The sequence below is a fragment of the Salmo salar genome, chromosome ssa10, assembly GCF_905237065.1.
Source record: "Salmo salar chromosome ssa10, Ssal_v3.1, whole genome shotgun sequence".
NCBI lineage: Eukaryota > Metazoa > Chordata > Actinopteri > Salmoniformes > Salmonidae > Salmo > Salmo salar.
This window is the reverse complement of record NC_059451.1, coordinates 54,845,286-54,869,143: the sequence shown is the minus strand read 5'-3', so window position 1 is coordinate 54,869,143 and position 23,858 is coordinate 54,845,286. Positions and strand designations below refer to the sequence as shown.

At 41.4% G+C, this 23,858-nt stretch overlaps 1 protein-coding gene across 4 annotated transcripts in view; it reads right to left on the bottom strand.

Annotated features, from left to right (window-relative positions):
* Nucleotides 1-23,789, bottom strand: part of atg4b (autophagy related 4B, cysteine peptidase) — a 142,565-nt gene extending 118,776 nt beyond the window's left edge. The window contains exons 1-9 of one of the 4 annotated variants that reach the window (XM_045687145.1): nt 23,499-23,789; nt 14,587-14,688; nt 13,920-13,991; nt 13,681-13,779; nt 13,352-13,453; nt 12,935-13,007; nt 12,607-12,686; nt 9,629-9,831; nt 9,337-9,412 (exon numbers count right to left, since the gene is read on the bottom strand). In XM_045687145.1, the coding sequence (XP_045543101.1) occupies nt 9,337-9,412; nt 9,629-9,831; nt 12,607-12,686; nt 12,935-13,007; nt 13,352-13,453; nt 13,681-13,779; nt 13,920-13,991; nt 14,587-14,688; nt 23,499-23,535 (844 nt within the window). In that variant the 5' untranslated portion in view covers nt 23,536-23,789. Of the gene's footprint in view, nt 1-9,336; nt 9,416-9,628; nt 9,832-12,606; nt 12,687-12,934; nt 13,008-13,351; nt 13,454-13,680; nt 13,780-13,919; nt 13,992-14,586; nt 14,708-15,941; nt 15,955-23,498 lie in introns of those variants that run through there. The other 3 variants (XM_045687144.1, NM_001139775.1, XM_045687146.1) reach the window with 3 other exon arrangements.
* Between the last annotated feature and the right edge of the window lie 69 nt (nt 23,790-23,858).

Sequence of the window (23,858 nt, the reverse complement as noted above, 5' to 3'; positions counted from 1 at the left end):
AGACTGGATATAAATAACTAGAGGGGACCATAGACTGGATATAAATAACTTGGGGACCATAGACTGGATATAAATAACTAGAGGACCATAGACTGGATATAAATAACTAGAGGAAAATAACTAGAGGACCATAGACTGGATATAAATAACTAGAAGAGACCATAGACTGGATATAAATAACTAGAGGACCATAGACTGGATATAAATAACTAGAGGGGACCATAGACTGGATATAAATAACTAGAGGGGACCATAGACTGGATATAAATAACTAGACGGGACCATAGACTGGATATAAATAACTAGAGGACCATAGACTGGATATAAATAACTAGAGGAAAATAACTAGAGGAGACCATAGACTGGATATAAATAACTAGAGGACCATAGACTGGATATAAATAACTAGAGGACCATAGACTGGATATAAATAACTAGAGGACCATAGACTGGATATAAATAACTAGAGGAGACCATAGACTGGATATAAATAACTAGAGGGGACCATAGACTGGATATAAATAACTAGAGGGGACCATAGACTGGATATAAATAACTAGAGGGGACCATAGACTGGATATAAATAACTAGAGGGACCAGAGACTGTATATAAATAACTAGAGGGGACCATAGACTGGATATAAATAACTAGAGGGGACCATAGACTGGATATAAATAACTAGAGGGGACCATAGACTGGATATAAATAACTAGAGGGGACCATAGACTGGATATAAATAACTAGAGGGGACCATAGAATGGATATAAATAACTAGAGGGGACCATAGACTGGATATAAATAACTAGAGGGGACCATAGACTGGATATAAACAACGAGAGGAGACCATAGACTGGATTTAAATAACTAGAGGGACCATAGACTGGATATAAATAACTAGGGGACCATAGACTGGATATAAATAACTAGAGGGACCATAGACTGGATATAAATAACTAGAGGGGACCATAGACTGGATATAAATAACTAGAGGGACCATAGACTGGATATAAATAACTAGAGGGGACCATAGACTGGATATAAATAACTAGACGGGACCATAGACTGGATATAAATAACTAGAGGACCATAGACTGGATATAAATAACCAGCGAGGACCATAGACTGGATATAAATAACTAGAGGAGACCATAGCCTGGATATAAATAACTAGAGGGGACCATAGACTGGATATAAATAACTAGAGGGGACCATAGACTGGATATAAATAACTAGAGGGGACCATAGACTGGATATAAATAACTAGAGGGGACCATAGACTGGATATAAATAACTAGAGGGACCATAGACTGGATATAAATAACTAGAGGACCATAGACTGGACATAAATAACTAGAGGAAAAAACGGGACCATAGACTGGATATAAATAACTAGAAGAGACCATAGACTGGATATAAATAACTAGAGGGGACCATAGACTGGATATAAATAACTAGACGGGACCATAGACTGGATATAAATAACTAGAGGACCATAGACTGGATATAAATAACTAGAGGGACCATAGACTGGATATAAATAACTAGAGGAAATGGACCATAGACTGGATATAAATAACTAGAGGGACCATAGACTGGATATAAATAACTAGAGGGGACCATAGACTGGATATAAATAACTAGAGGGGACCATAGACTGGATATAAATAACTGGAGGGGACCATAGACTGGATATAAATAACTAGAGGGGACCATAGACTGGATATAAATAACTTGAGGGACCATAGACTGGATATAAATAACTTGAGGACCATAGACTGGATATAAATAACTAGAGGGACCATAGACTGGATATAAATAACTAGAGGACCATAGACTGGATATAAATAACTAGAGGGGACCATAGACTGGATATAAATAACTAGAGGACCATAGACTGGATATAAATAACTAGAGGGGACCATAGACTGGATATAAATAACAAGACGGGACCATAGACTTGATATAAATAACTAGAGGACGATAGACTGGAAATAAATAACTAGAGGACCATTGACTGGATATAAATAACTAGAGGACCATAGACTGGATATAAATAACTAGAGGACCATAGACTGGATATAAATAACTAGAGGACCATAGACTGGATATAAATAACCAGACGGGACCATAGACTGGATATAAATAACTAGAGGAGCCATAGACTGGATATAAATAACTAGAGAACCATAGACTGGATATAAATAACTAGAGGGGACCATGGACTGGATATAAATAACTAGAGGGGACCATAGACTGGATATAAACAACTAGAGGAGACCATAGACTGGATATAAATAACTAGAGGGGACCATAGACTGGATATAAATAACTAGAGGGGACCATAGACTGGATATAAATAACTAGGGGACCATAGACTGGATATAAATAACTAGAGGACCATAGACTGGATATAAATAACTAGAGGAAAATAACTAGAGGACCATAGACTGGATATAAATAACTAGAAGAGACCATAGACTGGATATAAATAACTAGAGGACCATAGACTGGATATAAATAACTAGAGGGGACCATAGACTAGATATAAATAACTAGAGGGGACCATAGACTGGATATAAATAACTAGACGGGACCATAGACTGGATATAAATAACTAGAGGACCATAGACTGGATATAAATAACTAGAGGAAAATAACTAGAGGAGACCATAGACTGGATATAAATAACTAGAGGACCATAGACTGGATATAAATAACTAGAGGGGACCATAGACTGGATATAAATAACTAGACGGGACTATAGACTGGATATAAATAACTAGAGGACCATAGACTGGATATAAATAACCAGCGAGGACAATAGACTGGATATAAATAACTAGAGGAGACCATAGCCTGGATATAAATAACTAGAGGGGACCATAGACTGGATATAAATAACTAGAGGGGACCATAGACTAGTTATTTATATCCAGAGGGGACAATAGACTGGATATAAATAACTAGAGGGGACCATAGACTGGATATAAATAACTAGAGGAAAATAACTAGAGGATCATAGACTGGATATAAATAACTAGAGGACCATAGACTGGATATAAATAACTAGAGGGGACCATAGACTGGATATAAATAACTAGAGGGGACCATAGACTGGATATAAATAACTAGACGGGACCATAGAATGGATATAAATAACTAGAAGGGACCATAGAATGGATATAAATAACTAGAGGGGACCATAGAATGGATATAAACAACTAGAGGAGACCATAGACTGGATATAAATAACTAGAGGAGACCATAGACTGGATATAAATAACTAGAGGGGACCATAGACTGGATATAAATAACTAGAGGGGACCATAGACTGGATATAAATAACTAGAGGGGACCATAGACTGGATATAAATAACTTGGGGACCATAGACTGGATATAAATAACTAGACGGGACCATAGACTGGATATAAATAACTAGAGGAAAATAACTAGAGGACCATAGACTGGATATAAATAACTAGAAGAGACCATAGACTGGATATAAATAACTAGAGGACCATAGACTGGATATAAATAACTAGAGGGGACCATAGACTGGATATAAATAACTAGAGGGGACCATAGACTGGATATAAATAACTAGACGGGACCATAGACTGGATATAAATAACTAGAGGACCATAGACTGGATATAAATAACTAGAGGAAAATAACTAGAGGGACCATAGACTGGATATAAATAACTAGAGGACCATAGACTGGATATAAATAACTAGAGGACCATAGACTGGATATAAATAACTAGAGGACTATAGACTGGATATAAATAACTAGAGGAGACCATAGACTGGATATAAATAACTAGAGGGGACCATAGACTGGATATAAATAACTAGAGGGGACCATAGACTGGATATAAATAACTAGAGGGGACCATAGACTGGATATAAATAACTAGAGGGGACCAGAGACTGGATATAAATAACTAGAGGGGACCATAGACTGGATATAAATAACTAGAGGGGACCATAGACTGGATATAAATAACTAGAGGGGACCATAGACTTGATATAAATAACTAGAGGGGACCATAGACTGGATATAAATAACTAGAGGGGACCATAGAATGGATATAAATAACTAGAGGGGACCATAGAATGGATATAAATAACTAGAGGGGAACATAGACTGGATATAAACAACGAGAGGAGACCATAGACTGGATTTAAATAACTAGAGGGGACCATAGACTGGATATAAATAACTTGGGGACCATAGACTGGATATAAATAACTAGAGGACCATAGACTCGATATAAATAACTAGAGGACCATAGACAGGATATAAATAACTAGAGGGGACCATAGACTGGATATAAATAACTAGACGGGACTATAGACTGGATATAAATAACTAGAGGACCATAGACTGGATATAAATAACCAGCGAGGACAATAGACTGGATATAAATAACTAGAGGAGACCATAGCCTGGATATAAATAACTAGAGGGGACCATAGACTGGATATAAATAACTAGAGGGGACCATAGACTGGATATAAATAACTAGAGGGGACAATAGACTGGATATAAATAACTAGAGGGGACCATAGACTGGATATAAATAACTAGAGGACCAGAGACTGGATATAAATAACTAGAGGACGATAGACTGGATATAAATAACTAGAGGACCATAGACTGGACATAAATAACTAGAGGAAAATAACTAGAGGACCATAGACTGGATATAAATAACTAGAAGAGACCATAGACTGGATATAAATAACTAGAGGACCATAGACTGGATATAAATAACTAGACGGGACCATAGACTGGATATAAATAACTAGAGGACCATAGACTGGATATAAATAACTAGAGGACCATAGACTGGATATAAATAACTAGAGGAAAATAACTAGAGGATCATAGACTGGATATAAATAACTAGAGGACCATAGACTGGATATAAATAACTAGAGGAAAATAACTAGAGGATCATAGACTGGATATAAATAACTAGAGGACCATAGACTGGATATAAATAACTAGAGGGGACCATAGACTGGATATAAATAACTAGACGGGACCATAGAATGGATATAAATAACTAGAAGGGACCATAGAATGGATATAAATAACTAGAGGGGACCATAGAATGGATATAAACAACTAGAGGAGACCATAGACTGGATATAAATAACTAGAGGAGACCATAGACTGGATATAAATAACTAGAGGGGACCATAGACTGGATATAAATAACTAGAGGGGACCATAGACTGGATATAAATAACTTGGGGACCATAGACTGGATATAAATAACTAGAGGACCATAGACTGGATATAAATAACTAGAGGAAAATAACTAGAGGACCATAGACTGGATATAAATAACTAGAAGAGACCATAGACTGTATATAAATAACTAGAGGACCATAGACTGGATATAAATAACTAGAGGGGACCATAGACTGGATATAAATAACTAGACGGGACCATAGACTGGATATAAATAACTAGAGGACCATAGACTGGATATAAATAACTAGAGGAAAATAACTAGAGGAGACCATAGACTGGATATAAATAACTAGAGGACCATAGACTGGATATAAATAACTAGAGGGGACCATAGACTGGATATAAATAACTAGACGGGACTATAGACTGGATATAAATAACTAAAGGACCATAGACTGGATATAAATAACCAGCGAGGACAATAGACTGGATATAAATAACTAGAGGAGACCATAGCCTGGATATAAATAACTAGAGGGGACCATAGACTGGATATAAATAACTAGAGGGGACCATAGACTAGTTATTTATATCCAGAGGGGACAATAGACTGGATATAAATAACTAGAGGGGACCATAGACTGGATATAAATAACTAGAGGAAAATAACTAGAGGATCATAGACTGGATATAAATAACTAGAGGACCATAGACTGGATATAAATAACTAGAGGGGACCATAGACTGGATATAAATAACTAGAGGGGACCATAGACTGGATATAAATAACTAGACGGGACCATAGAATGGATATAAATAACTAGAAGGGACCATAGAATGGATATAAATAACTAGAGGGGACCATAGAATGGATATAAACAACTAGAGGAGACCATAGACTGGATATAAATAACTAGAGGAGACCATAGACTGGATATAAATAACTAGAGGGGACCATAGACTGGATATAAATAACTAGAGGGGACCATAGACTGGATATAAATAACTAGAGGGGACCATAGACTGGATATAAATAACTTGGGGACCATAGACTGGATATAAATACCTAGAGGACCATAGACTGGATATAAATAACTAGAGGAAAATAACTAGAGGACCATAGACTGGATATAAATAACTAGAAGAGACCATAGACTGGATATAAATAACTAGAGGACCATAGACTGGATATAAATAACTAGAGGGGACCATAGACTAGATATAAATAACTAGAGGGGACCATAGACTGGATATAAATAACTAGACGGGACCATAGACTGGATATAAATAACTAGAGGACCATAGACTGGATATAAATAACTAGAGGACCATAGACTGGATATAAATAACTAGAGGACTATAGACTGGATATAAATAACTAGAGGAGACCATAGACTGGATATAAATAACTAGAGGGGACCATAGACTGGATATAAATAACTAGAGGGGACCATAGACTGGATATAAATAACTAGAGGGGACCATAGACTGGATATAAATAACTAGAGGGGACCAGAGACTGGATATAAATAACTAGAGGGGACCATAGACTGGATATAAATAACTAGAGGGGACCATAGACTGGATATAAATAACTAGAGGGGACCATAGACTGGATATAAATAACTAGAGGGGACCATAGACTGGATATAAATAACTAGAGGGGACCATAGAATGGATATAAATAACTAGAGGGGACCATAGAATGGATATAAATAACTAGAGGGGAACATAGACTGGATATAAACAACGAGAGGAGACCATAGACTGGATTTAAATAACTAGAGGGGACCATAGACTGGATATAAATAACTTGGGGACCATAGACTGGATATAAATAACTAGAGGACCATAGACTGGATATAAATAACTAGAGGAGACCATAGACTGGATATAAATAACTAGAGGACCATAGACAGGATATAAATAACTAGAGGGGACCATAGACTGGATATAAATAACTAGACGGGACTATAGACTGGATATAAATAACTAGAGGACCATAGACTGGATATAAATAACCAGCGAGGACAATAGACTGGATATAAATAACTAGAGGAGACCATAGCCTGGATATAAATAACTAGAGGGGACCATAGACTGGATATAAATAACTAGAGGGGACCATAGACTGGATATAAATAACTAGAGGGGACAATAGACTGGATATAAATAACTAGAGGGGACCATAGACTGGATATAAATAACTAGAGGACGATAGACTGGATATAAATAACTAGAGGACCGTAGACTGGACATAAATAACTAGAGGAAAATAACTAGAGGACCATAGACTGGATATAAATAACTAGAAGAGACCATAGACTGGATATAAATAACTAGAGGACCATAGACTGGATATAAATAACTAGACGGGACCATAGACTGGATATAAATAACTAGAGGACCATAGACTGGATATAAATAACTAGAGGACCATAGACTGGATATAAATAACTAGAGGAAAATAACTAGAGGACCATAGACTGGATATAAATAACTAGAGGGGACCATAGACTGGATATAAATAACTAGAGGGGACCATAGACTGGATATAAATAACTGGAGGGGACCATAGACTGGATATAAATAACTGGAGGGGACCATAGACTGGATATAAATAACTAGAGGGGACCATAGACTGGATATAAATAACTTGGGGACCATAGACTGGATATAAATAACTTGGGGACCATAGACTGGATATAAATAACTAGAGGACCATAGACTGGATATAAATAACTAGAGGACCATAGACTGGATATAAATAACTAGAGGACCATAGACTGGATATAAATAACTAGAGGGGACCATAGACTGGATATAAATAACTAGACGGGACCATAGACTGGATATAAATAACTAGAGGACCATAGACTGGATATAAATAACTAGAGGGGACCATAGACTGGATATAAATAACAAGACGGGACCATAGACTTGATATAAATAACTAGAGGACGATAGACTGGAAATAAATAACTAGAGGACCATTGACTGGATATAAATAACTAGAGGACCATAGACTGGATATAAATAACTAGAGGACCATAGACTGGATATAAATAACTAGAGGACCATAGACTGGATATAAATAACCAGACGGGACCATAGACTGGATATAAATAACTAGAGGAGCCATAGACTGGATATAAATAACTAGAGAGACCATAGACTGGATATAAACAACTAGAGGGGACCATGGACTGGATATAAATAACTAGAGGGGACCATAGACTGGATATAAACAACTAGAGGAGACCATAGACTGGATATAAATAACTAGAGGGGACCATAGACTGGATATAAATAACTAGAGGGGACCATAGACTGGATATAAATAATTAGGGGACCATAGACTGGATATAAATAACTAGAGGACCATAGACTGGATATAAATAACTAGAGGAGACCATAGACTGGATATAAATAACTAGAGGGGACCATAGACTGGATATAAATAACTAGACGGGACCATAGACTTGATATAAATAACTAGACGTGACCATAGACTTGATATAAATAACTAGAGGACCATAGACTGGATATAAATAACTAGAGGACCATAGACTGGATATAAATAACTAGAGGACCATAGACTGGATATAAATAACTAGAGGACCATAGACTGGATATAAATAACTAGAGGGGACCATAGACTGGATATAAATAACTAGAGGGAACCATAGAATGGATATAACTAACTAGAGGGGACCATAGACTGGATATAACTAACTAGAGGGGACCATAGACTGGATATAAATAACTCGAGGGGACCATAGACTGGATATAAATAACTAGAGGACAGTAGACTGGATATAAATAACTAGAGGGGACCATAGACTGGATATAAATAACTAGAGGGGACCATAGACTGGATATAAATAACTTGGGGAACATAGACTGGATATAAATAACTAGAGGACCATAGACTGGATATAAATAACTAGAGGAGACCATAGACTGGATATAAATAACTAGAGGACCATAGACTGGATATAAATAACTAAAGGGGACCATAGACTGGATATAAATAACTAGACGGGATCATAGACTTGATATAAATAACTAGAGGGGAGCATAGACTGGATATAAATAACTAGGGGGGACCATAGACAGAACATACCAACATAGCCTATGAAGTAATGAGCATGGTTGGGTTTCCCTCCGATGACACCCAGGGACTGGGGCAGCTGGAAGCACTGCTGTGAACAAGAGACACAGAAAGAGGGGACAGAATTTGACCTGGCTGTATTCATGTGAAAAAGATCATTACACTTTAGTTTGTTGGTGAATATTAGCCTGGCCCCAGATAGGTTTGTGTTATATAGCCAACTCTCATGGCATGACAACAACCATTAAAAGTTGGTAAGACAGCACAAACAGATCTGGGACCAGGCTCTTTCTCTCAGTCCTACCTTCAGGGTCTCGATGTAGGCCTCATTGATATCGCTTAGGCCCAGCCTGAGAGGAATGAGGAGGAGCAGGGGCTTCCAGAGAGCGGTCTCTTCCTCAGCCAGGGCACAGGCCCCCTCCAGGCAGCCGTTAGGCTCTGGCATACCCCCCTGGAGATCCACACACGCTGCTCCACCATAGTCCAGCCAGGGCATACACAACCGCTCTGGGGAGAATAGCAACATTACATAACATACAGTGCATTCGGAAAGTATTCAGACCCCTTGACTTTTTCCACATTTTGTTTCATTACAGCCTTTTTCTAAAAATGATTAAATAGATTTTTATTTATTTTAAATAAACTGAAATAGTACATTTACTTGAGTATTCAGACCCTTTACTCAGTACTTTGTTGAAGCACCCTGGCAGCGATTACAGCCTTGAGTCTTCTTGGGAATGACGCTACAAGCTTGGCACACATGTATTTGGAGTTTCTCCCATTCTTCTCTGCAGATCCTCTCAAGCTCTGTCAGGTTGGATGGGGAGCGTCACTGCACAGCTATTTTCTGGTCTCTCCAGAGATGTTCGATCGTGTTCAAGTCCGGGTTCTGGCTGGACCACTCAAGGACATTGAGTCTTGTCCCGAAGCCACTCCTGCATTTTCTTGGCTGTGTGCTTAGGGTCGTTGTCCTGTTGGAGTTGAACCTTCGCCCCAGTCTGAGGTTCTGAGCGCTCTAGAGCAGGTTTTCATCAAGGATCTTTCTGTACTTTGCTCCGTTCATCTTTCCCTCGATCCTGACTAGTGTCCCTGCCGCTGAAAAACATCCCCACAGCATGATGCTGCCACCACCATGCTTCACTGTAGGGATGGTGCCAAGTTTCCTCCAGATGTTACGCTTGACATTCGAGCCAAAAAGTTCAATCTTGGTTTCATCAAACCAGAGAATCTTGTTTCTCATGGTCAGAGTCCTTTAGATGCCTTTTGGCAAACTCCAAGTGGGCTGTCATGTGCCTTTTACTGAGGAGTGGCTTACGTCTGGCAACTCTACCATAAAGGCCTGATTGGTGGAGTGCTGCAGAGATGGGAGAACCTTGAACAAGGACAACCATCTCCACAGAGGAACTCTGGAGCTCTGTCAGAGTGACCATCGGGTTCTTGGTCAGCGTTTTTTTATATACATTTGCTAAAATTTCTAAAAAACTGTTTTTCGCTTTATCATTATGGGGTATTGTGTGTAGATTGATGAGGAAAAATATATATTTAATCAATTTTAGAATAAGGCTCTAACGTAAAACAAAACGTGGAAAAAGTAAAGGGATCAGAATACTTACCGAAGGCCCTGTACACGTCTATACATACACAACCACTCTGGGGAACAGGACAGGAGGTCAGTTTGAATTAGAGTCTAGCTCACTCATCTCAATAGCCTGTTCCACCTACTGTTATGGTGGAGATTGGTCCATAAAAGCCCTTGGCTTGACAATTCTGGACTACACTCAATACCCAACTGGATGAACGCTAATGTGAGTAGGACTAACAGTTGATGGCCCATCTTTAACCATGTATGAGTAGGACTAACAGTTGATGGCCCCCATCTTTAACCATGTATGAGTAGGACTAACAGTTGATGGCCCCTCCTCTTTAACCATGTATGAGTAGGACTAACAGTTGATGGCCCCCTCTTTAACCATGTAGGACTAACAGTTGATGGCCCCTCTTTAACCATGTATGAGTAGGACTAACAGTTGATGGCCCCCATCTTTAACCATGTATCAGTAGGACTAACAGTTGATGGCCCCCCTCCTCTTTAACCATGTATCAGTAGGACTAACAGTTGATGGCCCCTCTCCTCTTTAACCATGTATCAGTAGGACTAACAGTTGATGGCCCCTCTTTAACCATGTATGAGTAGGACTAACAGTTTATGGCCCCTCTTTAACCATGTATGAGTAGGATTAACAGTTGATGGCCCCTCTTTAACCACGTATGAGTAGGACTAACAGTTGATGCCCCCCTCCTCTTTAACCATGAATGAGTAGGACTAACAGTTGATGGCCCCCATCTTTAACCATGTATGAGTAGGACTAACAGTTGATGTCCCCATCTTTAACCATGTATCAGTAGGACTAACAGTTGATGGCCCCCATCTTTAACCATGTATGAGTAGGACTAACAGTTGATGGCCCCCATCTTTAACCATGTATCAGTAGGACTAACAGTTGATGGCCCCTCTCCTCTTTAACCATGTATCAGTAGGACTAACAGTTGATGGCCCCTCTTTAACCATGTATGAGTAGGACTAACAGTTTATGGCCCCTCTTTAACCATGTATGAGTAGGATGAACAGTTGATGGCCCCTCTTTAACCACGTATGAGTAGGACTAACAGTTGATGCCCCCCTCCTCTTTAACCATGAATGAGTAGGACTAACAGTTGATGGCCCCCATCTTTAACCATGTATGAGTAGGACTAACAGTTGATGTCCCCATCTTTAACCATGTATCAGTAGGACTAACAGTTGATGGCCCCCATCTTTAACCATGTATGAGTAGGACTAACAGTTGATGGCCCCTCCTCTTTAACCAAGTCTGAGTAGGACTAACAGTTGATGGCCCCCATCTTTAACCATGTATGAGTAGGACTAACAGTTGATGGCCCCTCCTCTTTAACCACGTATGAGTAGGACTAACAGTTGATGGCCCCTCCTCTTTAACCACGTATGAGTAGGAATAACAGTTGATGGCCCACATCTTTAACCATGTATGAGTAGGACTAACAGTTGATGGCCCCCATCTTTAACCATGTATGAGTAGGACTAACAGTTGATGGCCCCCATCTTTAACCATGTATGAGTAGGACTAACAGTTGATGGCCCACATCTTTAACCATGTATGAGTAGGACTAACAGTTGATGGCCCCCATCTTTAACCACGTATGTTCTATAGATTGATGAGGCACTGTGTTAATCCTGTAGAAACCATGACTGTGTTCACTACTCACTGATCTCTTCGATCACCACAGTGTTGTCCATAGCAACGTGTACAGTCAGGCGACTCCACGAGTCAAACACAGCTAGTTTCCTGAGGGGGAAGACGGGTGATATTCAACGCAGTGTAGCAGTCATCATCTGTATCACACACTGTGCAGCCATAGCCTGAGTGCCAGTCTGTTTGTGCTAATACCAATGACTGGCTTGACAATGACAGCAATGGATTTGGCAAGAGCACACACACAGAGATCTGGGACCAGGCTAGTGCAGCCATCATCTGTACCACAGAGTTGGTCATTATCTAGACTGGAGACTAAGTGAGGAGCTCACTGTACTTACTTCAGTACCTGTGCCACTGTGTTTGGTCCGTACCACTGGCCTATAGACTTCCCCTCTCCGACTCCCATCTGGGCTATAGTACACAGACACACAACTGATGTTAGTAGGATCGTAATAATGATGTCATCTGGGCTGTAGTACACAGACACACAACTGATGTTTTAATCCTAATAATGATGTCATCTGGGCTGTAGTACACAGACACACAACTGATGTTAGTAGAATCCTAATAATGATGTCATCTGGGCTGTAGTACACAGACACACAACTGATGTTTTAATCCTAATAAAGATAGATGTTGTTATACCAATGATGTCATCCTAGTAAAGATAGTATAACGCTATTGGTGTCAGAAATACCGCCCATTCCTTTCTGAAGTATGACTGTCTGAAGATGAGATTACAAGTCAGTATTCACCGATTTGATGTAAAGAATAGTAGCCATCTTTCTTGTCAAGGAAGGCGTTGAGGATACTGATGTAGTCTTCTCTCTGAGACTGGCTCCTCACCCATCTCCAGTCTGCTTAACAAACACACCATTATCAATGGCTGGTTGAAACCCCTTTGTACAGAACACATAGTACAAGTGCAATAAGAGATTTGTATCAGAACAGTGCCGGAGATGATTTGGTGAAGTACATTTGATAACTTGAATAATAGAAGCTAATGTTGACGGGTACACACAATAACACTTGCTGTATGCTCCAGGGAACAGATAACGGTACAGAATTAGAAAAGCAGTCATACCTCGGCCTAGATGCCTGCGGACCAGGGCCTCGCCTAGGATCATCTGTCCACATCGCAGCATGCAGCCCCAGCCTGTGTCGGACGTAGGCCCTGTCCCTCCTGGAACACATTGAAACAATCTGCACCTCATAGGCTAATCTTAATGGGCATTACAATCAAAATGCTATGGTACTGTAGACATATTAGTAACGTCCTAGAGTTTATTCTGTGGCCTGCGACAGTAGGTTTAGGCTACTCACCAATGGGTGGGAAGTTTTTTCTGTAGGTGAACCATAGTCGTGAAGTGACATGTGAAAGAATGTCTTCCTTTTCTGGATAAGCAAAGACAATGAATTAGCTAAGAAGCATGCCTTCTGCTGCTTACAGTAGGCCTTTATGTACTGCCTGCTGCTTACAGTAGCCCTTTATGTGCCTACTGTAAAATGCCTCTTTGGCACCTCCGATGGCAGCTGTTGTAGACTCCGACCTGTGTGTGGCAGTAATGAGTGATTGGAGGTCGTGAATACGCATTTTCTCGGTTGCTCGTAAATGTTTCTTTGGAATTTTGGGGGGGAAGTACATACCGGCCGTAACGTGAGTAAATGAAGATAGATACTCAGCGAAATTCCATATTTGGTGAGTAACGAATGTATTATAACATATGCAGAGCTGTCTAATGGGAGTTTGTATCAGAACATTCTGGGCGTTTAGAGAGGAGACGTTATACTCATCGTCGACATCTCTAACACACATATGCTGGGGCAGTCTACTGTCGACATCTCTAACACACATATGCTGGGGCAGTCTACTGTCGACATCTCTACCACACATATGCTGGGGCAGTCTACTGTCACCATTGTCGACATCTCTAACACACATATACTGGGGCGACAGTACACCCGTTTTATGATCCCATGTCTTCAGTACCTGTGAGTGCATTGAATTCTTTCCCCAAGATCCACACTGGCTCTGAGGTCTCTGGAAAATCGTCAAACTCTCCAAAGCCAAGTGTGTCGTATGTGAGAGTAGCTGAAATATAAAAGTGCATCTGATTCAGAACACCTTGTTACATGGCTCTCACACACACACTTGATCAAGGAATCATTAATGAACACCTTCCTAATATTGAGTTGCACTCCCTTTTGCCCTCAGAACAGCCTCGATACGTCAGAGCATGAATTCTACAAGGTGTTGAAAGCGTTCCACAGGGATGCTGGGCCATGTTGACTCCACTGCTTCCCTCAGTTGTGTCAAGTTGCCTGGATGTCCGTTGGGTGGTGGACCATTCTTGATACACACAGGGAAACTGTTGAGCATGGAAAAACCCAGCAGCGTTGCAGTTCTTGACACAAACGGGTGCACCTGGGACCTACTACCATACCCCTTCTGAAGGCTCTTAAATCTTTTGTCTTGCCCATTCACTCTGAATGGCACACATACACAATCTCAATTGTTTCAAGGCTTAAAAATCCTTCTTTAATCTGTCTTCTCCCCTTCATCTACACTGATTGAAGTGGATTTAACAAGTGACATCAATAAGGGATCATAGCTTTCACCTGGTCAGTCTATGTCATGGAAAGAGCATGTTGTACACTCAGTGTATATTTATTTCAGTAACAGGACTAGTAGATAGCTATCTTTCAAGCACTTTCAGCACTGCAAAACATACTCAATGCAGTTTGACAGTTGAGCTTGCTGGCTAGCTAGCCAAGGATGGGATTGCGACAGAGAATGACATTGCAAATACAGATTTGGCTTGCTAGCTACGTGACCATCCTTTCAGCAGTTGTTGGTAGGTAGCTAGCTAATTAGTTTGCTAGTGACAATGGACAATAACGTTATGTTACATGGGTGTAGACGACAAAAGATGATTTGTCTTGGGAGTCAGGGACCCAATTATGCTAACGTTAAACTGATGTCAAGGACAGGAAATAGCCGCAGCTAAACATGGGGTTTATTTCACCTTAGTTCGTCGTTTTCAGTCCAAAATATAATGATTGCTAGGTCAGCTAGTTAGTAGACCATGAAAATGTTTTTCATAATCTACCAAACTGACATCTGCTGATTTTAGCCTGTCTGTCTGTCTGTTAGCGAGTAACAGTATCTGCCTAAACAGGCTAGCAATGACTATTTTGATTCACATTCAAAATAGATGTAAACCTCAACCGATGTACAAATTGTAATCCATTATGAAAATAGATAAATATGCCGTGCCTTTGTTCAGAGGGACTCTAAAACACAAAAGTGTTAAATCATTGTTTCCTTTAAGAAATCTTTCCTACCTGCATCCATCCTGACAGTTCTTCACCCTATCTTGTTGTTGTTGTTGGTCCGTCCAACGCTGCGAAATGTCATCCGGCCAATGAGAAATCAATACTGTCCGAAATCGTCTTGCAGTATCCAATAGGATTTCCTGTTTTGGGCGGGGCAACTATTTTGTCCAATAAGAAGCCGCCGAACTCATTTTAGGCGGAACATTTTCGCAGATCTGTTGGTGTTGATTAGAATGCAAGGAAAGCAATTTCAACGCGATTTCTTTCCACGTATACTATGAAGATCAGCGAAACTTGGCAAACTGACTGCCTGCCAAGAACTACTAAAGTAAACAGGAAGTCAGAGAAGAAAGGAATTTGTCCAACGTGTCCCGTCCCGTGATCAACCTGTTTACAGGTCATGGCTAGCTGGGATATAGATTATGTCACACTGACGTCAAAAATGTATTTTTTTTTGTTATTGTATTTTAGCTAACTCTAACCATATTCCTAACCTTAATGTAATTTCTCATAACCTGCTACGAAAAGACAATTCTGTAAAATATTGACATAAACTGTATCCCTTCTAGACAAAACCATTGTTTTTACCTCGTTCTCCTCAGCTTTCAACTCGCCTGTAATAACCTGTAATAGTTTCCCATTAATTATTTAAAATCATATTTATTGTTTTGTGTTGAGCCAATAAATAACGACTCATTATTATTTGTAGATCAGACAGTTATTCATAATTTACCCATGATACATCACGGTTTTGATGCTCTGGAACACGGTCGTCACTAGTTAACACAGCCACAAAGTCATAAACCCCACCTATTTCTGAAACGTATCTTCTTAAAATGTGATTTTAAACCTAACCTTAACCCTAACCAACACTGCTAACCTTATGCATAATCTTAACCTTGAATTAAGACCAAAGAGAACATTTTTGTTTTCATGATTTTTTAGAAATGTTTAGCCAATTGTGTTCCAGGATTCATCCAAAAACATTGAAGAGTACCACATCAGTCACCGGCCAGAATTCATGGACTTACAGGCAACATCTGCACTGAGCTAAAGGCTAGAGCTGCCGTTTTCAAGGAGTGGGACACTAATCCGGAAGCTTATAAGAAATCCTGTTAAACCGACGAGCCATCAAACAGTCAAAAAGTCAATACAGGACTAAGATCGAATCCTACTATGCCAGCTCTGATGCTTGTCGGCTGTGGCAGGGCTTGCAAACTATCACGAATTACAAAGGTTAACCCATCCGCATGCTGCCCAGTGACGCAAGCCTACCAGAGGAGCTAAAATCCTTCTAACACTGAACCATGCATGAGCGCACCAGCTGTTCCGGATGACTGTGCGATCTCGCTCTCCATAGTCGATTTGAGTAAGACCTTTTAAACAGGTCAACGTTCACAAGGCCGCAGGGCCAGATGGATTACCAGGACGTGTACTCAGAGCATGCGCTGACAAGTGTCTTCACCATTTCTTAAATTTTAAATCGGGAGGTGCCGGGAAAGAAAAGTGAGCTAGGCGTCTCTGAGGCACTGGAATGGACCAACAAAAAAAATCACATTTAGAATAAAGCAGTGCATGCATATCATCACATTTGCATAGAGCAGTAGAGAAGAAGGAAAAAGTTGTACTTGGGTCTGGGAAGAATTTGGCCTTTTATAAACACATTTCATGTACTTTTCAGACTTTAGTAGAATATTTGTGAATACCACACAAATGATCGAAATGACAGGCTACTTTGACACTGACAAACTGAGAATCTGAGATCAAAAAATGGGCAATACTCTCATGCCAAAAGCATATCGCTCTTGTATTACTTTGTAAAACAATGTTCGCTCCATAGGCCTATTTGGAAGTTGATCAAATATTTTGATAGCCTAAAGTCAGAATAGTTTTCACTTTTAAGCAGGAGTATTTGAAATATTGCAAAAGGCTTGTTCTGGCTGCATGTGGTTCACTGACAGATTTGCTGTGCATTCCCAAGCTACAGTATATGCCTTGTGATTGGTCCATATAAACACAATCCACAGCAGTGGCGGTTCTAGCTTGTATGGCTCCGTGGGCGAACCCCCCATTCAGGCCCCCCCCCCACCAACAACCAAAAAAAAGCACCATTCTGCATTAACTGTAATTTTTATTTCAACATTTGGAACACAAATAAATAATCCTAACATTTAAAACTATATAAATATAAAAATATATACAAAAATAAGACTAATTTATATCAAAAAGAAGTAACAAAGACAAATAGAAACAAATTTGTGTTGATTTGGCACTCGAGCATCAATTCATTACCCGTCCCCCAATACTGTCAACCAAGAGTCAAGACTAAACCAATTCACCCTGGTGGTGTGCAGACTGGTTTTATATTGTTATTAACGATTTCTCACAAACCAGAAAAACATGCAACAATATGTCTGTGAAACTATATATTCACAGTATTATGAATGAATTGTGGTTTATTTGGTACCATTTCGTAGTGTGACTGATTTTACAAATTGCATTAGTACTGTACAAGGTTAGAGGTGCGCTATTTGATAGAATCCCCCGCTCACCCCTACCTCGGGATTCCAGTGGGGTGACCTGAGGTCAACCTACCCCCGCCCCCCTCCCAATCTCGTACTTCCCACTCAGAAGTAGGCAGGCTAGTTTATGAGCTAGAATCAGGGCGCCACTCCGTCAAGGTTCATTGACCCACAGTCCCACATGGTGACATGATATCATTGACGTGACGTGCAAATGAGCGATAGAAAACCGATCGTGCAAATGTCACCATTCAGAGTGCGGGCGCCCCATGCCACACCCGGTAAGATGCCGCCCTGAGCGTCTGCCCATGTCGACTATACCTAAATCCACCATTGATCCACAGCTAGTCTATTTTTAAAAAGAAGCTATTGGTCCTCTGTGGTTAAATTATAGGTCTACTACTTGAGTAGTATTCTGAATGATTTCATTTCTTTCTGAACAGACAGCAGTGATTCTATATATTTGGCAAATTTACTTCAATTAATCAGGGGGCGCTGCAGCTCCTCCAGCACCCTTCCCGCGGCTATGATTCTATAAGAAAATAAATGAAGTTCAACACTGGAGAGAAGAGAGTTGCAGGCTCATGTCTAGCAGAGAGGAGAGAGATAATAGAAAGTGAACCTCATATTAGTTCTGAGAGAGAGATACAGGTGCGCCACAGCAATGGCCACGTGTTGGTCTCAAACACAGGAAATAATGTTGTGTAAACTATATGCCAGGGCCAGCCCAACACAAGTTCATTCTTAGAATTATGTTGTTGTTTTTTTAGGGGGCAGGAGAATTAATGAGGAGGCAACTCGAATGACTTCTGATCGCTTTTGTTCAAATTCTTACATTCAGGGCCGGCTCTGGCAAAGTGGGTGGGGTTATATCCTGCCTGTTTGGCCCTGTCCGGGGGTATCATCGGATGGGGCCACAGTGTCTCCTGACCCCTCCTGTCTCAGCCTCCAGTATTTATGCTGCAGTAGTTTATGTGTCAGGGGGCTAGGGTCAGTCTGTTATATCTGGTGTATTTCTCCTGTCTTATCCGGTGTCCTGTGTGAATTTAAGAATGCTCTCTCTAATTCTCTCTTTCTCTCGGAAGAACTGAGCCCTAGGACCTTGCCTCAGGACTACCTGGCATGATGACTCCTTGCTGTCCCCAGTCCACCTGGCCGTGCTGCTGCTCCAGTTTCAACTGTTCTGCCTGCGGCTATGGAACCCTGACCTGTTCACCGGACGTGCTACCTGTCCCAGACCTGCTGTTTTCAACTCTCTAGAGACAGCAGGAGCGGTAGAGATACTCCAAATGATCGGCTATGAAAACCCAACTGACATTTACTCCCGAGGTGCTGACCTGTTGCACCCTCGACAACTACTGTGATTATTATCATTTGACCATGCTGGTCATTTATGAACATTTGAACATCTTGGCCATGTTCTGTTATAAACTCCACCCGGCACAGCCAGAAGAGGACTGGCCACCCCTCATAGCCTGGTTCCTCTCTAGGTTTCTTCCTAGGTGTTGGCCTTTCTAGGGAGGTTTTCCTAGCCACCATGCTTCTACACCTGCATTGCTTGCTGTTTGGGGTTTTAGGCTGGGTTTCTGTACAGCACTGAGATATCAGCTGATGTAAGAAGGGCTATATAAATACATTTGATTTGAATTTGATTTGACTCTAGCCTTTTGGGGGGCCCTAAGTGCAATTTGGTTGGCTTCTCAATTTACTGTTGAGAGTTAAAATAATAGAATACACAAGGTGCAAGTTCGAAAAGTGGTTGTGCATCAGCAATTTTTTTCATGTTATGTCAGTCACTGACAGTCACTCAATTAGCCATGTGAGCAAAAAAATAAAATGGATTGGTAAGTTAGTCTAGCCAGCTATCTAAACTAGTAGTAATCATGGCCGAATACCAATCAGGAATAATGGTCTGGGGCTGTTTTTCATGGTTCAGGCCCCTTAGTTCCAGTGACAAATCCCCCGTGCACAAAGCGAGGTCCACACAGAAATGTTTTGTCGAGATCGGTGTTGAAGAACTTGACTGGCCTGCACAAAGTCCTGACCTCAACCCCATCAAACATCTTTGGGATGAATTGGAACGCCGACTGCGAGCCAGGCCTAATCGCCCAACATCAGTGCCCGACCTCACGAAGGCTCGTGGTTGAACGGAAGCAAGTCCCCTGCAGCAATGTTCCAACATCTAGTAGAAACCCTTCCCAGAAGAGTGGAGGCTGTTATGGCAGCAAAGGGGGTGACCAACTCCATATTAATGCCCATGATTTTGGAATGAGATCTTCGACAAGCAGGTGTCCACATACAATTATCATGTAATGCATCTACCTCAATTATCTCGTACCCCTGCACATCGACTCGGTACTGGTACCCCGTGTATATAGCCATGTTATTACCTCGTACCCCTGCACATCGACTCAGTACTGGTACCCCGTGTATATAGCCATGTTATTACCTCGTACCCCTGCACATCGACTCCGTACTGGTACCCCGTGTATATAGCCATGTTATTACCTCGTCCCGTGCACATCTACTCAGTACTGGTACCCCGTGTATATAGCCATGTTATTACCTCGTCCGTCAGCACATCTACTCAGTACTGGTACTCCGTGTATATAGCCATGTTATTACCTCGTACCCCTGCACATCGACTCCGTACTGGTACCCCGTGTATATAGCCATGTTATTACCTCGTACCCCTGCACATCGACTCCGTACTGGTACCCCGTGTATATAGCCATGTTATTACCTCGTACCCCTGCACATCGACTCAGTACTGGTACCCCGTGTATATAGCCATGTTATTACCTCGTACCCCTGCACATCGACTCAGTACTGGTACCCCGTGTATATAGCCATGTTATTACCTCGTACCCCTGCACATCGACTCAGTACTGGTACCCCGTGTATATAGCCATGTTATTACCTCGTACCCCTGCACATCGACTCAGTACTGGTACCCCGTGTATATAGCCATGTTATTACCTCGTACCCCTGCACATCGACTCCGTACTGGTACCCCGTGTATATAGCCATGTTATTACCTCGTACCCCTGCACATCGACTCAGTACTGGTACCCCGTGTATATAGCCATGTTATTACCTCGTACCTCTGCACATCTACTCAGTACTGGTACCCCGTGTATATAGCCATGTTATTACCTCGTACCCCTGCACATCGACTCCGTACTGGTACCCCGTGTATATAGCCATGTTATTACCTCGTACCCCTGCACATCGACTCCGTACTGGTACCCCGTGTATATAGCCATGTTATTACCTCGTACCCCTGCACATCGACTCAGTACTGGTACCCCGTGTATATAGCCATGTTATTACCTCGTACCTCTGCACATCGACTCAGTACTGGTACCCCGTGTATATAGCCATGTTATTACCTCGTACCCCTGCACATCGACTCAGTACTGGTACCCCGTGTATATAGCCATGTTATTACCTCGTACCCCTACACAGTACTGGTACCCCGTGTATATAGCCATGTTATTACCTCGTACCCCTGCACATCGACTCAGTACTGGTACTCCGTGTATATAGCCATGTTATTACCTCGTACCCCTGCACATCGACTCAGTACTGGTACCCCGTGTATATAGCCATGTTATTACCTCGTACCCCTACACAGTACTGGTACCCCGTGTATATAGCCATGTTATTACCTCGTACCTCTGCACATCTACTCAGTACTGGTACTCCGTGTATATAGCCATGTTATTACCTCGTACCCCTGCACATCGACTCCGTACTGGTACCCCGTGTATATAGCCATGTTATTACCTCGCACCCCTGCACATCGACTCAGTACTGGTACCCCGTGTATATAGCCATGTTATTACCTCGTACCCCTACACAGTACTGGTACCCCGTGTATATAGCCATGTTATTACCTCGTACCCCTGCACATCGACTCAGTACTGGTACTCCGTGTATATAGCCATGTTATTACCTCGTACCCCTGCACATCGACTCAGTACTGGTACCCCGTGTATATAGCCATGTTATTACCTCGTACCCCTACACAGTACTGGTACCCCGTGTATATAGCCATGTTATTACCTCGTACCTCTGCACATCTACTCAGTACTGGTACTCCGTGTATATAGCCATGTTATTACCTCGTACCCCTGCACATCGACTCCGTACTGGTACCCCGTGTATATAGCCATGTTATTACCTCGTACCCCTGCACATCGACTCCGTACTGGTACCCCGTGTATATAGCCATGTTATTACCTCGTACCCCTGCACATCGACTCAGTACTGGTACCCCGTGTATATAGCCATGTTATTACCTCGTACCTCTGCACATCGACTCAGTACTGGTACCCCGTGTATATAGCCATGTTATTACCTCGTACCCCTACACAGTACTGGTACCCCGTGTATATAGCCATTTTATTACCTCGTACCCCTGCACATCGACTCAGTACTGGTACTCCGTGTATATAGCCATGTTATTACCTCGTACCCCTCCACATCGACTCAGTACTGGTACCCCGTGTATATAGCCATGTTCTCGTTACTCATTGTGTATTTATTCATCCTATTATGCGGTTAATCATTATTTCACTTTTTATTATCTGTATTACTATGTTTTATTTCACTTTGTCCTGCATTGCTGGAGCTCAGAGCTCAAGAATTTCACTGTACCCTGTAAATACATCTGCAATCTTGTACATGTGACTATTAAAATGAATCAAATCCATTATTTTTCAAAAATAAATTCTCTGCATTGTTGGAAATGCAGAGAGAGAAGTAAACATTTCACTGTTAGTATACACATGTTGTTTGACACAAGTGACAAAAGCAATTTTATTTGTGGTCCTGTGTGGCTCAGTCAGTTGAACCCACAACATCAAGGGTAGTGGGTTCGATTTCCGCTGGAGCCACCCAAATGTAAAATGTGTGACTAAGTTTCTTTGGATAAAAGTGTCTGTTAAATGGCTTATTATATTTGAACACAGCTATTTTGATCTAGTGGGAAGATAAAAAACCTCAACTTTCAACCATACAAATATTTAGTGTATCCTACCTAGAGTTAGCCCAAGGTGATCAGAATGAAAGGTCATCTCCCGTCTGGATTACTGCAACTCGCTGTTGGCTGGGCTCCCTGCCTGTGCCATTAAACCCCTACAACTCATCCAGAACGCCGCAGCCCGTCTGGTGTTCAACCTTCCCAAGTTCTCTCACGTCACCCCGCTCCTCCGCTCTCTCCACTGGCTTCCAGTCGAAGCTCGCATCCGCTACAAGACCATGGTGCTTGCCTACGGAGCTGTGAGGGGAACGGCACCTCCGTACTTTCAGGCTCTGATCAGGCCCTACACCCAAACAAGGGCACTCCGTTCATCCACCTCTGGCCTGCTCGCCTCCCTACCTCTGAGGAAGCACAGTT